The 16,662-nt window shown below is 34.9% G+C and overlaps 3 protein-coding genes and 2 long non-coding RNA genes across 9 annotated transcripts; all 5 read left to right on the top strand.

Annotated features, from left to right (window-relative positions):
- Nucleotides 1–1,207: 1,207 nt before the first annotated feature.
- Nucleotides 1,208–1,975, top strand: LOC124445680. Its single transcript, XR_006948222.1, has 3 exons — nt 1,208–1,264; nt 1,406–1,455; nt 1,762–1,975. It is a non-coding gene; the product is annotated as an uncharacterized LOC124445680 (long non-coding RNA).
- A 109-nt stretch (nt 1,976–2,084) lies between these two features.
- LOC124445643 lies at nt 2,085–4,784 on the top strand. The gene is made up of 10 exons (XR_006948215.1): nt 2,085–2,188; nt 2,664–2,812; nt 3,015–3,127; nt 3,215–3,298; nt 3,711–3,896; nt 4,011–4,100; nt 4,206–4,277; nt 4,360–4,429; nt 4,533–4,621; nt 4,699–4,784. It is a non-coding gene; the product is annotated as an uncharacterized LOC124445643 (long non-coding RNA).
- A 188-nt stretch (nt 4,785–4,972) lies between these two features.
- On the top strand, nt 4,973–9,201 carry LOC124445609 (brefeldin A-inhibited guanine nucleotide-exchange protein 1-like). Of its 3 annotated transcripts, none has more exons than XM_046996358.1 (6): nt 4,973–5,112; nt 5,330–5,681; nt 5,879–5,930; nt 6,179–6,337; nt 6,941–7,083; nt 8,928–9,201. In XM_046996358.1, the coding sequence occupies exons 2-6, from the start codon at nt 5,679–5,681 to the stop codon at nt 9,171–9,173; spliced, it is 603 nt and encodes a 200-aa protein (XP_046852314.1). In that variant the 5' UTR covers nt 4,973–5,112; nt 5,330–5,678; the 3' UTR covers nt 9,174–9,201. The 3 variants fall into 3 exon arrangements, with proteins under 3 accessions (XP_046852314.1, XP_046852323.1, XP_046852307.1); XM_046996367.1 differs by having other exon boundaries at nt 5,319–5,618; XM_046996351.1 differs by having other exon boundaries at nt 5,319–5,681.
- A 1,818-nt stretch (nt 9,202–11,019) lies between these two features.
- LOC124445630 (brefeldin A-inhibited guanine nucleotide-exchange protein 2-like) lies at nt 11,020–13,018 on the top strand. Of its 3 annotated transcripts, none has more exons than XR_006948210.1 (5): nt 11,020–11,118; nt 11,941–12,076; nt 12,318–12,438; nt 12,572–12,629; nt 12,985–13,018. XR_006948210.1 is itself a non-coding variant. In XM_046996378.1 (5 exons), the coding sequence occupies exons 2-5, from the start codon at nt 12,044–12,046 to the stop codon at nt 12,992–12,994; spliced, it is 240 nt and encodes a 79-aa protein (XP_046852334.1). In that variant the 5' UTR covers nt 11,020–11,118; nt 11,941–12,043; the 3' UTR covers nt 12,995–13,018. The 3 variants fall into 3 exon arrangements, 1 of the variants encoding a protein (XP_046852334.1); XM_046996378.1 differs by having other exon boundaries at nt 12,554–12,629; XR_006948211.1 differs by lacking the exon at nt 12,572–12,629.
- Nucleotides 13,019–13,488: 470 nt separating this feature from the next.
- LOC124445599 (brefeldin A-inhibited guanine nucleotide-exchange protein 1-like) lies at nt 13,489–16,606 on the top strand. The gene is made up of 7 exons (XM_046996341.1): nt 13,489–13,622; nt 13,968–14,096; nt 14,544–14,708; nt 15,096–15,243; nt 15,325–15,421; nt 15,971–16,011; nt 16,286–16,606. Coding segments are annotated over exons 1-6 (666 nt in total). The 5' UTR covers nt 13,489–13,496; the 3' UTR covers nt 15,972–16,011; nt 16,286–16,606.
- Nucleotides 16,607–16,662: the final 56 nt, after the last annotated feature.

Genomic DNA, 16,662 nt, shown 5'->3' with positions numbered 1-16,662 from the left:
TAACGGATCAACTAAATCAAACATCTATTGAAGTACATTAAGTTTTTTATTAAATGTTTTGTTGGCAACTTTTGTTGGCAATTTTGTTTTCCTTAAATAAAGTATCGCTTTGATAAAACAAAATGGCGGCTTTATATCACTAGTTCAAATGAAGGCCTTTTAAATCATTTAAATTCCACAAACGTTGATGGAGGCTCAAATTAATCGGTTCAATGTGCTTGTGAATGAGTATTTTGTGAGTATTGATAAATATAGATTTTCATGTTTACCAAACTGTTCTCATGTGTTCATTTCTTTTTCAGAAAATCAACGAGTTTCAATTGGTGTTTTCCAGGTGAAGTCAATTGTGTTTCCATGTAATTCTTTGCTAAGTTAAGCATAAAACATCTCCAAACTTACATTTAGGGAAAGAAATAATCATTATTGAGAGATAGCTTGTCCGTATGGGCATTTGTCTGATCAAGAAGTAACATTTATTTCATTTAACTCTTCAGCTTTATAGCACGAGACCAAACGCATGACAACGAAAAAGATGAGAAGTTCCTTTCGGCATTTACAGAATTGTGGAAAACTATCAATTCCTTACTGGAGACAGAGAAAAAGGATGTGGTACTCGACTTAATGAACTTTCCATTAATTTATTTGTTGTTAATGGCCGAATCCGCTGAATGTTTAATCTCAATAGGCCGCGTTCGCTAAACATTTGTTTCAGTTTACTGTTCAACATAAGTAATATTATTGGATAGAAAGATCCGAACACAACATTATTTTATGTAATGTTAGAAACTTACAGCTCTTTGTTGGCAGAAAATGACATTCCCAGCATCAGAAATGTTTTTTAGTAAGTTTAAACAAAAGTGGCATTTCGTTGGTCTTTTCACATCCATAGAGTTTCCATGCTACACAATCCTCCACACCTTTTGCATCAGTATTACACGACTTCCCAAAGATCACTCAACCCACCACCAAAGAATCACCAGTGAAACATCAAGTAGTACACCACATTATTACCAAAGGTCCCCATGCTCTGCACGTCCCGCCGTCTCCCACCTGATCGTTTACACATTGCCAAAAAGAATTCCAACAAATGCTTGATCTTAGAATCATCCGCCCTTCCAGCAGTCAGTATGCCTCTCCTCTCCACATGGTTCCCAAGCCACAACCGGTGACTGGCGACCCTGTGGTGACTACCGTGCTTAACGAATGACTGTACCCGATCAGTATCCCGTTCCACATCTTCAGGATTTCTCTGCCAATCTCCACGGTATGACTCTTTTTTCTTTTTTCCGATTTTGCAAGTTCTTTTTTGAATATGGGGGCAATATAGAAGCCTGTGTGTGTGACATCAAATTTCGTCGACAACAAATGCACAAGTTTACTAGGTGTTCATTTTATTCTTGTTAAGATCAAAAACATGTATAATGTGTTAAACAATGGATCATTCGATGAATACAGGTATGTTATATGTTATAAAACAAAAGTCTATTTACAGTTATTGTAGACCTAATAGTTAGATTATATGTGTAGAGTAGTACAGTCTAACCCGTTTTAAGTACACACCATTGGACAACAGACTAGTGTTTTGACTGGCTTAATGAAAGTGTTAGCTTGATTGAGGTTTCATCATTATACTTCCATCATTATTAGCTATATGAGATTAAGTTTTGGATTTTACACAGTATCTGCTTAGTACAGGGTCATTTGATACAAGAGGTTTGACTGTATATATTATATCATTTAAGAATTTGATTTTTTTGTCAGATATTTCAAACACCAAGTCAGATCATTAAAGTTCATACAGAAAGACCTGATTGATTATAGAAATTGCCCTCTTTGCCCACAATTCAGTATTTGATTTCTTTTTTTGTACTATTTGCTTTGTGAACTATTTTAAATTATATGTTTTTTGTCACATATATTATCAGAACATTTAAAGTTGTTGTGAAATATGAAGTGTTACATGTTTACCATAAAATTTGTTTCATTTTATTAAAGAGCTTTGTTTGCTTTAGACTGGAGAGTTAGGTGCGCCATTCATTCCATGGATGCTTGCTTTGGTCTAACTTCATAAAAGTTGGCAGGGAATAGTTTTGCTGTCCCAAACCATGGCTGCCTTAAGTTTGCTAATCAGGATGAAGTAGATGATTTTGTTGATCAATATAGCAAGTCTAATAACAAAGTAGGAGAGGTAATTATTGCATGATGAAGGACTTTGAAGCCTTTTCAAAAGTATTCTGTGAAGGGGAGAGTGAATAGTTTAAAAACAAACTTTAAAAGCAATGGCAAAGCCAGCACTTTTTTACTTTTACATTGCAATATTTTTGTATTCAATCACTGGAAAAACAATGAATGGATTTGATTTTCTAAAGAAATTATTAACAATTTTGCTGACAAATTGGCATTGTAAGAGTAAAAGATTGGGGCTTAGCCCTGAGAAAAGTGGGTCTATGCTTCATGCAGGTCCATGGGCCCTGATACATACGTAAGTAGCTACGTGGATTTAAAATCAAAATTACAAACAGCCAATTTTTTTCTTTTCCTTTAATTTATCATGCTTATGCATGGTCTATGACTTGATTGTGTAAACTGTCATGTTTATTTTTACAGTAATAAAACAATTGTTATATATGCGCTAATCTATAATGTGCTCCACCTTATTTTAGAGTTGTCAGATATTTAAGGCAGGAGAAGTTACAGAAGCACTTCACTCCAAAGGAAAAAATCAAGTTTTTGATGAAAAAGGAGTGTTTGGTAGTTGTTGCAGTCAGCATTCACACCTTGGACGATTTTTCAGCACTAAATATGGGGAAAGGTTAGTGTCTTACACTTGGTTTGCACGTAATTATCAATATTCTTGATCTTTGATGAGGTAGTATGGAGAACAAATCGTCGGGTTATAATTTCTTTTCCTGTGTCAATTTTGAAATAAAGGGACAAAGGACAAAACGATTCTGTGCTAACGAGTTCTATTATTACCCTTTAATAATATTTAGTGTCTTATTATTAATATTCAGAATTTCGTATTCGCTGTTCCTAATCCAAAGCATTTTAAAGATGCTGACCAAAGTCCTGGTGTTGATTTAAAATAATGTATGATATTGGATGTGTATTATCATCACATTTAAAGGTATTTTAATGTTGGCATGTAAAATACATGTGATGTGGGACAAGTTCATTCACCAACTAAACTTTGAATAAATTGGTACCGTTCTAGGCAAACAAGAGGCATGACATTTTGTCAAAAGTCTCAATTTCGGTGCCGATATTTCATTTTTATGGACACAAGGCTTCATGCCAGGTAATGAATAAAGCTTTGTACCTGGTAATGACAGGGATGGATTAAGAGGCGGGATAGCGGAGGAATGTGCTCTCCTCCAACCGTGGAGATGGATGAGGAGTGGCATTTTCCTAAGAAATTTATGTATATCAAACCATCAAGCGATCGTAATTTTGGTTTATGGAGCACAATTTCAAAATCTCCAATCATTGTATATAAGTAACAAAATTTAACGAAAAATGTCTTGCATGTTACGGCAACAAGCAGCCACTAGAATCTTATCCAAACTAGAGCACCCCCTCCCTCCAGAAAAGTACATCCCTGGGTAATGATGTAGCGATTGAAGAAAGACAATCTTTTCTGCTCTGGTTTCTTCCTTGATTAAAAGCCCCCGTATGTAAAATATTATTTTTTAACGTCTTCAAAAAAACAGGTCAAATTCAGTCCTAGAAGGCTCGATGGTTTTGGTCTTACAGATGGTGAGGCTATTGAAAGGCTCTGGGCTTACCTTCGTAGGTTCTCTGCAATTACTAAGGAGATGTCTGCCAGTAGAAGAGTACCGTAGATCTTTTGACAGACGCGCTTCTTCACATATCTCGAAGAAATTTTAGCAATGCAGGTGCTTGATTATTGTCATTGCTTTATGTGTAACTATGCGTTGACACAATGAAAATGTTTTTATTTGTTTGTTGCGCCTTAATTGTTTTAATTTTTTGTATATGATTTGTTTCAGGAAAATCGTTAACGTCGAAGCTTAAAAAATGTCTACAACTTAAAATTAAAACGCAACAAGAAATGAAGGATTTATTTAGCGAACTACCTGGTAAGTAGTTCTGGTAGGTTAGAAATTTCTTATGTTTTCTGTGGCCTGACCAAACTCTCAATTCAATTTGCATCCAAGGAAATACGAACTTATTTTGTTTGTTAGTGACGTACGATCCTGAAATTGTTTGTCAGTGGGAGGCCAGAGAGAAGGAAATTATGTCAAGAGTCAACCCAGGTATATAATGTCATTCATGGCAAATAGTTTCATTCTTAACAATTCAGTCTGTAGGATTTAAAGACGTACTTTTTAAATACAGAACATAAAGAAACCACGGAGAACTGGAAAGTGACGTACGTTCGAAAGCTACTGCATTTTAAACAACTAAGGTAGGTTTTTTAATGTACTAAACTGGCTATTTCTCTATAATACATGCCTATTGACGTTTTAATATTTCTTTTGAGCCTAATTGGTGAATTATAAAATTCTTAGTGCTACATCATTCGGATGTTTTGAAGAAAACCAGGAGATAACATCTCTGAAGATTACTCAATTCATCAGATGTCGAAAAAACTATACCAGTATGTATAAATGTGTCAAAGCAATATTTTGCTTTAAAGTTGTTTTTTTTACATACGCGCAAAATTTATGTAAACAGGTTTCGAAAGATTTTAAAAGATATTGAACGAAAGCATTCTATAAAAGAAAGATGGAAACCTGGTCATCCTAATTTTGACATCGTTGCATTGCAAGTCATACAAGGAAAACGAAAAGATACTATCGGAGCTTTACATGGACTTTCCATAGAAAGGCATTTCTTAATAACATTGAGAAAGAAGTATGCAGGTACTGTAATGCACTGTATATTTCGAATACTTGTAACCTAAGCTATGTTACCATATCTGTCTTTTGTTGTTCTTGTAAATGTTAATTTTGTATTCAGAATGGATGACAACAACTTGTAATCACGCTCAATCTGCTATCATCGATGTTTTTACTCAGTATTTTGATATTCTTGCTGAAATTTTTCTTGATGATATGTATGGCCATCTAGAGTGGTGTGTCAAACAAGGTAAGCTTGAAATTACGCAACGTGTTTGTGCTTGGCATATGCCTTGGTGATTGGTTCGTTGTGTCAGAACCAATCACCAAGTGATTGTCCTGCTTTGTTCGTTCATTCAATACATGTCCTGCCTTTCTCGTTCATTCAATATGTCCTGCTTTGCTCGTTAATTGGTGATGTCCTGCTTTGCTCGTTCATTCAATACATGTCTTTAGATAACGAGCAGTTAGCGAGGTCTGGTACCAATTGTTTGGAAAATCTCGTCATATCCATTGGCAACACGTTCTCCGAAGACGTCTGGGAAAAGACATATCAATGTGTAAAAACGATATTTGAATCAACCGTACCTCACGAACTATTGAAATGGTGGAGTCCACCCACACCTGATGTCACTCCTCCGTCATCACCACTCAAGATAAGTTACACTTAGGGCCTGATTATACGGAGGCGAGCTGGCCCGGATAGCGAGCTAGCCCCGATGATTTCAAGGGATTGAAAAGAGCCAAAACTTCAAGGTTAAAAATTACAAATGTTTGCGAAGCACCACACGTCATTCTGGTTGTAATTCTCAAATTATGGCAAGTTGGTTGTTTTAATTTTAAATGTTTTGCGTAGTTATTAAATCAGAATTTTGTGAAATTGCTTGAGAAAATTTATCTGATAATAAGTATTGAATCGTTTCTTTAAAATTTCACTGTAAAATTTCAGACAAATTTTCATAACTATTCTGTTTGTTTTATGTATTTATTACCTTTAAAATTGACGTATATTGTAGATAATGTTACCTGTTGACCTGGAGGATGATATCGTGCCCAAATATCTGGAAGGTAAATAAAAAGTTTTTGAATTCTTTTAAAGGAAAATGTTGCTTCAATTGTCTCCATGATTATAGGATTGGAAAATATTTCATGGTAAGCTAAAGCTCGCATATTAAAAAAGCTCATTTGAACCAAAAGCTCATATGAAGCAAATGTTCGCATATTACAATATAGCTCGTGTGAATCTTTAACTCGTATGGACAAACAGCTTGTATTCTTTGAGTAACAAGTGAAAATTTTTCCGTATTATTTTTTAGACGAGGACGAACAAGATGGTCAGCAATCGTCAAAAGGTTTGAATGAAACAGAGGAGGAAATGCCTCAAGAAACAGTTGAAGAAACAAAAGAACAAGACAGCATCAGTTTACATAGTACGCCTAGTTTACGATTTGAACCTGTCGAAGAACACGAACCAGGTAACTATGTGTTAGAAATCGAGATTAATAATTTGTTGTCACAGCCTGCTGCCATTTACGTGTTTAATTTATTTAATTTGTTTAATTTACTTTTATTTTATTTATTTATTTATTTATTTTGGTTTATTGGAAAGGCGTAGAAAAACGTATAATTGATATATGCGTTTGAAAACTCAATCTGAAGTAAACAGCGACGTCATGTAACATTTCCTGAAACTGCTTATGTTCTAAAAATTTACATTTTTTGCAATGTTTGAAACAATAATGTTGTTAATTGTTGCTAATAGAACTAATAATGTTACTAATTTGTAATTATTACTACTTCTCCTTTTAACACTTATTTTTCATAAAAAATGGCACTAACTTAAGGAACTCGTTTTTGCTTTATTTTTTGGCATTCGTTGCTTATTTTATTTTATTTTAGAAGACCTCTAATAAGATAAATTAGCCCTTTGTTTGACATATTCAAAAGTTCGATTTTTACCGACAAATGAAAAAATCGTCTGTGCGTGAATACGGAAATGTTCAACAAACACCCGAGTGTCATTTTTAAATTTTTTCATGTATCTACTTTAACGTCGTAAAATCATCTCATTATTTTAGTTGTGCAGACGGAGAGGATGCTGTTCAATTCATTGATCATTAAGTGTGTCGTTCAATTGGAACTTATCCAAATGATCGACAATGTCGTCTTTTTCCCAAGCACCAGCAAGCGAGAAGATGAAGATACTATGGCTGAATTACAGGTCAGTTATAATTGCGGTCATTGTAGGTAATACTGAGATAAATTGCTTTGTCGTAATGTTGTTATACCAGAGTTCCCCTTGGTGGCATAACAAAGTTCTTAGCTGAAGTACAGAATATGTAATATACAGAAAAGTCACTTGTGTCGGAACCATTGATGTTTTTATCCTCAAGCATATTGTGCCGCGCATATCGACTGGCATTATTCCAGCAAGAAGTTTTGGGCTTTTCACTTGTTTCCAAACACTAAAATGAACCGACGTCATTTCTTATATTGAAATATTTTTAATTTCATTACGAAGTAATGACGTCATGTAATTGTAGTGTTTGGAAACAAATGAAAAACCCTAAATATATCTTGCTGGAATAATGGCGGCCATGAGGACGCAGTGCACACTTGAGGCCCTTCTCTATAATTATTATTCTGTGGTTGTAGGGCTGGGGTGGTCACAAAGTCATATATGCATCTCTTAATCTGTAGAGAACAATTGATTTCACTGGAAGTTAATACAAAAAACATGAGTATATGAACCTCCCTATTTATCGAGTTCACATTTGGTACCTCTTTCTTTAGACACGTAAAAAATTTCAATAACTATCCTCAAGAGACTTTATAGAATAAACGATTTCCTTGGGTTGAATTCCTTAAAGTTCGTTATGTGTTGTATGCAGGCTTGTAAGATCCTCTTTCACCTGATTGGTCAAACTGATTCTCTAAATCACCTACAATGGTGTAATAAATCATCTTTCACTTGATTGGTCAAATTGATTCTCTAAATCACCTACAATGGTGTAATAAATCATCTTTCACTTGATTGGTCAAACTGATTCTCTAAATCACCTACAATGATTTAGTAAATCCTCTTTCACCTGGTTGGTCAAACTGATTCTCTAAATCACCTACAATGGTGTAATAAATCATCTTTCACTTGATTGGTCAAACTGATTCTCTAAATCACCTACAACGGTGTAGTAAATCCTCTTTCACCTGATTGGTCAAACTGATTCTCTAAATCACCTACAATGATTTAGTAAATCCTCTTTTACCTGGTTGGTCAAACTGATTCTCTAAATCACCTACAATGATTTAGTAAATCCTCTTTCACCTGATTGGTCAAACTGATTCTCTAAATCACCTACAATGTTGTAGTAAATCCTCTTTTACCTGGTTGGTCAAACTGATTCTCTAAATCACCTAGAATGATTTAGTAAATCCTCTTTTACCTGATTGGTCAAACTGATTCTCTAAATCACCTACAATGGTGTAGTAAATCCTCTTTACCTGGTTGGTCAAACTGATTCTCTAAATCACCTACAATGGTGTAGTAAATCCTCTTTCACCTGGTTGGTCAAACTGATTCTCTAAATCACCTACAATGATGTAGTAAATCCTCTTTCACCTGATTTGTCAAACTGATTCACAAAATCGCCGGGATTGATGTAAAAATAGACAAATTGCAATTTTTACGAATTTTACTTTCCTTCGCGAAATACCAAAAGAAATCATAGAACTGAGCTATGTGATCACCGGAGTGCTATCGTGGTGATTACACTATATATACACAATTGAGTCGGACTATTTACTTAAAAATAGCCATTTAAATACCATATGTAGCTACAACCGTGTTTTTCCAGAGAGTGATTGTCAACCATGATCCAATCAAATGCGCTCTTTGAGAGTTTTGCATCTTGGTTTTGACGTTTATTTAACAAGAGCTGAACTTTCATACAATTTCATGTCTTGACATTGTTATAAGTAGCAACGATACACTGTAGTCAGAGTTGTTTACTTTCAATAATCGTACATGTCTCATTATAATTATTGACTTAGTTTTCATTATTTCAGTGTCTCAACACTCCTCGACGAACCGGTAAACGAAAACACGACGGAATGTTTCCACATCTTACATCTAACCAACTGTTTTTGTTTTGCGAAGTGCTGGAGAACTCGTATAAGTTTGCTAAAGGCTTCAATTTTAACAGCAAGCTGAGGACGGCGCTTTGGAAAGCTGGTAAACGCTTCATTAATATATTGTACCATTTGACACGAGCGACACATTTTTGTACAATTTCTATTCGAATTGGAAATTAATACACGAGTAAAAACATCACATTCAAAACGTTCAAGCAAAAAGGCAAATTTGTGGCTGTCCTTCCTATTAGGGCACTCACTCCAAAAGCTGTACATGTCCGTATACCTAGACACCCACATGCAGCGTGACCAAGTTTGTTTACCAGATTTGGTCGTATAAGCTAAATTGTCCTCCCCTTTTCTGAATGTTGCATCTACATAAAACAGGAGGAAAATTCTAAGGTCATTAGACTAAGTCTTGTGAAAGTAAGAAACATTTGCTTTTATGGTTTTCTAATAAATAAAGATAAAAAGAGGCAAATTCAAAAGAGGAGAATGAAAAAACTTGATCCAGGTTTTATAGGACAGGGAGTAAAGATGCCTCAGATTTTGCTGGACTTCCATCAAAACTTGAATCAGAATCCTCGGTGTCATAGGCTTGATGAGGACACTTTGATGTTGTCCATGTTTCTTCTCCTTTACGTTTAAGCGGGGTCCTCGATTGCTCGTACTCTGATAGCGTAATAAAAACCAAAGGATAATCCGTTCCCCTTTTATTTGGGGTTCTTCTTATCAAGGCAAAATAATTTGAGCAAATGAAAGTACCTTGTGCACCAGGCTTCGGGTTAAAGTCATCCGCTCTGCTGTTTGCAATTGTTTTCACCAAATTTCAGCAAGTGCTTGATCTTTGGGCCACTTATGAAAAACTAAATTTTCTACATGAGACCTCTTAACTTGGTAATAGGGATAGCTTATATCATTATCGCAATATCCAACTGCACAACGCGCATTTTTTACCATTTTGGCTATGACTGCTCACGGCTACTCGGCTAGTTTAGGGTTTAGTTCGTTTGACTTGGCTTATGAGATCCGCACATTTGCGAACCCAAGAACATCGCTCAAACGACGGTCAAGTTGTTCAAAAAAAAACAAATGTTTTCTTTAACTTTCCGCTTTTTGATTACCACAAAATTGGACTCACGTGTATAAAAAATTGCAAATAATAGTTTGACTATTAAAATGGATGAGTTTGAGAAATATTTTTGAAAGAAATGGCCAATATGTATATTGTATAAGGGTAATTTTTGCGCATTTATTAGTAATTTATATGGACGCCATGCGTGACCGCGCGCTCGGCGCAATGTTTTTGCAACATGGCTGCGATAACCTTGAAAAGGTCTATTATGAAGGATCACGGTGGTCTATTTTTACAATTTGAAGATAAATAAAAAAATCATGTTTCAACTAGGATTTTGTGATTAAATCTTTCAATTTTTTGTTCTCAATGTAAGAGGCCAAGTGCTGCAAGTAAATAGTTGGCTTTCACTCGTTATTTTTTTAAATGGATACTAAAATATTTCAGTTTCTAAAGAAAAATTACAACATAATAATCTATTTTAAAAGCGTTCATTGAATTTCTAAAAGAAAAATCTCGCTAAGTAATTGCATGAAGCATAAAAACTTGTGCGATCAACAAAAAAGCAAGAGACACCAAGTAACAGGAGTCAAATTGGAAAAGAAAAATTTTAAACTGCGACGTTATTTCAAACTGAATCAAAGGTTTTACCAAAATCAAAGGAGACCACTCGAACAAAATCTGTATTCTCGTTCAACCATTTTAACCAAAGTTACCGACGTTTGTAGCCCATGCAACTTAACTAACATATATTACTGAAAGTACTTAACAAAAACGGAAAATGCCAAATGAGAAATTAATTTAACCTAGTGCAGAGAAGCCTAACCTCATCAAAGGAGCCTTTGTTAAAAGATATTATATCTTTCTTAAATGAAGTACGATTACTCAATGTTTCCTGTTTCTAGTTTGTTATTTGCATTTTATTTGATGGAGAAACTTTTCCTTTTGTTTCAATGCAATAAACCATATTTAATCATTAGTACTTTGCTTGAAGTTTTCTCTTGTGCCAAAGAAGACAAGTACCTCTAAAGTTTGAACGCTTCTACCAAGGTATTTATAAAAACAACTAATATTTGAAATACCATCGATCAATTTTCTCTAAAAGCGATTGTCCCTCAAGTTTAGTCACGCTATGAAAATTTCAGAACTTTATGATCATTTATTTCTTTGGAAACCTATTGTTTTCATTGAGAGTCTTTCACTGATTATCAGAAAGTTTAATAAAATCAATTGTGTTTTTAATGTACACCGTGAATGTTTATCGACATCAAAACAATGTTCTAAAGCTATTCATCCGACATCACTATTTACTTAATAAAACTTAAACAGAGAAAAACAACTTAAACTGTGTTTGCATTAGCCTGTACAAACGTGCGTATCTGAGCTACATGAATTATATCAATCAAAGATAATTTGCAAATGAATCATGAATACATGTTAGAGAAAATTTTAAACTTTCTTGAAGTTGTCTGTTTCGCATTACTATTATTTACAAAAGAACTAAAAGATGTTTTTTGTGTTTGTACTCGCTTATGTAAACCTTGAGACGTAAGTGAGAACTCTCTAGCTGGTGCAAACTGTCAACTTCGGTGTAAAGCTTGCACTAACATTGTCTCCAGTTCTACCAAATATCACTTCCGTTTGCTTAACCCTGTACAACAATTAAGCATCTTTTATTTCCAAATCCCATCCTATATTCAGTCTTTACAATCCTCTTGTTTAAATTTTTTGTGGGTGTGCAAGAGGTGAGGTGTGACCTTTCCTTACTAATTATCAATATACCAACAATTAAATTTTTTATTTTATCTTCCTGTCATCCATTAATATCCATTCATATTATCCATTAATGTCCATTCGTGTCCTTTATTGCAGAAGCACAGACTGTCGTTGATATATATTTAAATTACGACTGTGAATTGGCTTTGTCGAATATCTTTCAAAGATTGATCAATGATTGGTCTAAAGTTGCCCAAGGATGTCAAGCTCTATTGAATTAGGAGCGACACCAGTAAGTTGATGAATATGTTTCAAACTGTTTAGTTCTCTACATTTTCTTGTTCATATCTATGCCACTCGAAAAGGACTGGAGCGTAGTCTATTATGAAAAAACTGGGACATAGTCTATCAACATGAAAAGAGTAGAACATGTCTCTAATTTTTTGTGCTGACAATGTTGATTATAATACATCTTTTATCACGTTTTTATATGAATAGTATCAATGTCATCTTGTTTTTATATGATTTTCCAGGTTCAAGAACGCAGTATTTGTATCAAAGGTCTGGAATGTCTCGTTTCTATTCTTAAATGTATGGTAGAATGGAGCAGGGATCTTTACTTTAAACCTGGTTCTCAGGAGGCCGATAATTTTGGTGAGTTTTAACATCTTTATGAAACTGAAGAAACTCGCATGTAGCGAATATAAACTTAATATTGTTATACATTTCGATAACTTATCGCTTTATGATCCATTGTACTTCTCTTTTGATATCGGCTACACTGAAGAATTTTGTCTCCATCAAGATTCCATCTTTCTATACTCTGTATCCCCTATTTATCGAAGGTACTCCATTATTTTCTTATACACGTTAATGTTCTTAATCATAACTAGTTGTTCGACAATTGTAGTTAACCTCTCAGGATCTAAGTTATCCCTTGGTTATCTTTTTCCCTTGCTGGTGTCGCTGTGGATCAAGGCTAAATCTTAATGTTTATAGTTACTGATTATTGACTCATGCTACCCTCAATGTTCTAGTCTATCTCTCAATAATCTATACTATCTTCCGATAATCTAGGCTATCTGTTAATGATCTATGCTAACCTCTTAATGATCCATGCAATCCCTTATTGATCTTCAAATCATCATAGTTATTCCTCAATACTTCTGTTTAATCTCTTCCATATAAATTTCCTGACAGATCTGGTTGATCGTGCACGAACAATTTCTCGAAAGGAAGCACCAAGGAGAGAAAACAGGGGAACGGTGATTTATAATCTCAAAAATGGGGGTAGTCACTTGTCTCTCAAAGTACAAAAGCCATCGATAATGCTGAAGAATTTGAGACTCTTAAACAGAAGAGGAGACGAGAGAAAGGGAATTTAATTGTAAGTTTGGTCAACAATTTGCTTATCTTTTGTACTTTTATTCAATTTTACTATTTACTTTAAGATTTAACAAGAATCCATCAAAGGTATGGAATTGCTTCAATCTGAAGGTCTCCTTCGTGAGACAGCAACCAAAGTCGCTCAATTCTTACATGCAGATGATACACTAGACAAGGTGATGATCATTTAAGTGTTAATCTATGAACCATGTGTTAATTTTTTTCATTTAACATCAACAATAATTTAGGACAGGTTTTGACGATTTTCGGTTGACAATGTTGATTATAATACATCTTTACAGATTTGCAAAGTGAAACATCGTCGTATGTTGTATTCTATGGAAATGGAGCAGATGGCGGAAAACGCCAAAAAACAAATGGAAGACGTGAGTCATATTCAGACGGATTTCGTCACTGCGACACAGATTGGTCACGTGAAGACAATGTTCAAGGTACGGGGGGTGGAGTCTGGAGGATAATCTATGTGGTGTATGTAAGGATTGATTAACGAAGCGTGAATTGTGATGTCAACTTATATGGACAGTGCCAAGTACGGGGGGCGTAGATTTCAAAACATGATGACATTCATCTTAATCTTGTTAAAGAAAAGACTTAGATTTTATGTAATGAATGTTTGCGATGACGAAGAGTAAATCTGTTTGATAATCTAATATATTAACTGAGCAGTGAATGATTTGACTGAATTTTCTTTTGAGATAATCCACTACTTAAGCTAAATCTGCTTCTTACAACCTGCCCAGTCCCCATTGTTAACCATTTTGTTTTGTGTGTTTAAGGTTGCATGGAGTCCGTTTCTTGCCGCGTTCAGCTTCAATCTACAAGACAACGACGATTCTTCTGTTGCTTTATTTTGTCTTGATGGAATCCGCTGTGCAATAAGAATATCTTGCATATTCAGCATGCCTGTAAGTTGATAAACATACAAAAATGTGTTCTTTTATATATTTGGGTATGAAATAACGACATTAATGTCTCTGCATACCTTTTCATCACCTGGTGACCCTTTCTCGGACATAAATATGTATTCAAAAATATGTTGAATGTTGAATTGTTGAAATTTATGAATATATTTACGTAGTTACATACACGTCATGTTCTTTGCGTGTTATATGTTCAAGGTTTAGATTATACTCATATGTATACAATAAAAACAGATGTTTGTTTACCTTTGAATTAATTGTCTGTTTGTGTACATATATGGATATATCAGAATGCATGTGAATGTGAAATAATCTTTTCTTAAAAGTTTTCAATGATTACAGCTAGTTATAATGATGTTAGGGAATATGAATGGAGATTCTTTACCATTAAGTTCATTTTCGATACTCCTAATAACTCTTTTCACATTGTAGTTGGAAAGAAATGCTTTCGTACAAGCTCTATCCAGGTTCACTTTAATTACTGCGACCAGTGGCACGCATATTCATGAAATGAAAACGAAGAACATGGAGACGATCAAGACACTTCTTACCATCGCTCAAACGGATGGTAATTACATCAGGAAGTCTTGGCTCGAGGTAGAGAATCATCTTGCTATATATTATGGTTGGTGTCTACGACTGAAAATATGATCGATTGTTTTTTCATCAAAGGAAAAAGTCTAGGTCTTGTCTGTAGTCTTATCTTCACGATATTGCTACAGTCTTTACCTTTCATTTTTCCAAGTGCTTTGTTGACCGTATTTCATACCCTTCATCAGAGAATCGTATCACAAATGTACTTCTGTAATAAATATACATAAGAAAATGAAGTTTTTTCTCAAGATATTTTTTATTTGAAGATATTTTCTACGTATGTATTTAACGTTTATGTTCGTCTTGTTGAACACTCGTTTTCGTTGCTCAAATGCTCGTTCCGCTCGGCGCATATTTTACTTTTCCCTAAAGTCATTGTTTTCATTCTAGATACTGAAATGCATTTCCCAACTTGAATTGGCTCAACTTATCGGTACTGGTGTGAAAACGCGATACCTTCACACGGCGTCCAGCGGTGTTACTAATTCACCCACAGCATTCATCGCAAACAACAAGACACCTTATGATATAACCTCAGGTTGCTTATAACATTGTTGTGACGCTCGTAAATGTCAAATACTAACGTTGGGTGCTTTTCTTTGTTTGTATTTCTATGAAGGTCGGATGCCTGTTGCCGCTGACTCGAAAAAAGCGGCTGGCTCACAGGAAGCCATTTGGGAGACCGCTGCACAAAGTGTTGTCGTTGCAGTTGACTGGTAACGTTTACTTTAATGATAGCTATGGGGATTGTCTTTTGTGACCTATCTCCCACCCCAGGGGCGAAGCTAGAACTTTAATGCAGGGGGAGAGGTGAATATTCATATATATGGTCATACATTCCGCTGTGACCAACTAATTTCTTTTCAAATTAAAATAGCTTTTAAACCAAATCAGTCAAGCAAAACTAAATATTCACCCCTCCCATCCAGCGTTCTTGCTTCTTCCCTTCCCCCCTGCCAGAAATCTTTAAAATTGTCTTCAAGGTAGAGTTGGGCTTGTAACAGCAAGAAATGTTGATGGATGATTCTCTATGTAGACATGTTCATTATCCGTGTTAGCAGAGTCCTGAGAAGGACTGTTATTGTTATTGTTGACTGACGTTTTGACATCCTTAGCGGTAGTCATCTTCAGGCTTAAGTGAACCAGAGAACCTTGAATATAAACATGAAAATAAATTTTAAAGAACTCCTGCACTGTCTTTGCGTTATGTTCTCTCAGCAGAATATCTTCATCTCAACTTCTTCATTGTGTTTTATTACGTTTAGAGTTTTCACGGGATCAGTGAAACTGGATGGTGATGCTATCGGTAGGTTTGCATGTATACATTAAAATGCATCTTACATAAGATTTTTATACATCTAACTTGACCATAATTCACTGACCATTGTTTATCCCAAGTACCCAAATTTCTAGTATCCAAATTCCCTGTTCCCAAATACCAAAACCCAAGTATCCAAATCCCAAGTATCCCAAATCCCCAGTGTCCCAAATCCCCAGTATGCAAATCCCCAGTTCTCAAATCCCAAGTATCGTTATCTCCTGTATCCAAATCTCAAAATGTTTTCGTTTTTTCTCCTAAGTCGATTTCGTGGAAGGTTTACGTCAAGTCTCGGAAGTTCAGCTTTCCAATCCTACAATGATACGTATGTTTAGTCTGCAGAAGATCGTAGAGATTGCTTATTACAATATTGTTCGTATTCGGGTGCAATGGTCACGAATATGGGCTGTGTTGGGAGATCATTATAACAAGGTTAGCAATTATTAACGACTAAGACTGTATCTTGATATTATGGTTAATAACATCACGTTGTTATGATGTACTCAGGTATAGTAACAAGATAATCATTGTCTTCAATGTTCTATGAACTACACTATCAGATCAATTGTGAACTATGATGATATTTTAAAACACAGTTCTAGTTTCTTTCATATCTCAAGTATAAAAACAATATAATCA

Source organism: Xenia sp. Carnegie-2017, unplaced genomic scaffold (genome assembly GCF_021976095.1).
Source record: "Xenia sp. Carnegie-2017 unplaced genomic scaffold, XeniaSp_v1 HiC_scaffold_100, whole genome shotgun sequence".
NCBI lineage: Eukaryota > Metazoa > Cnidaria > Anthozoa > Malacalcyonacea > Xeniidae > Xenia > Xenia sp. Carnegie-2017.
Note: the sequence above shows the minus strand (reverse complement) of the source record. Positions and strands in the feature narration are given on the sequence as shown.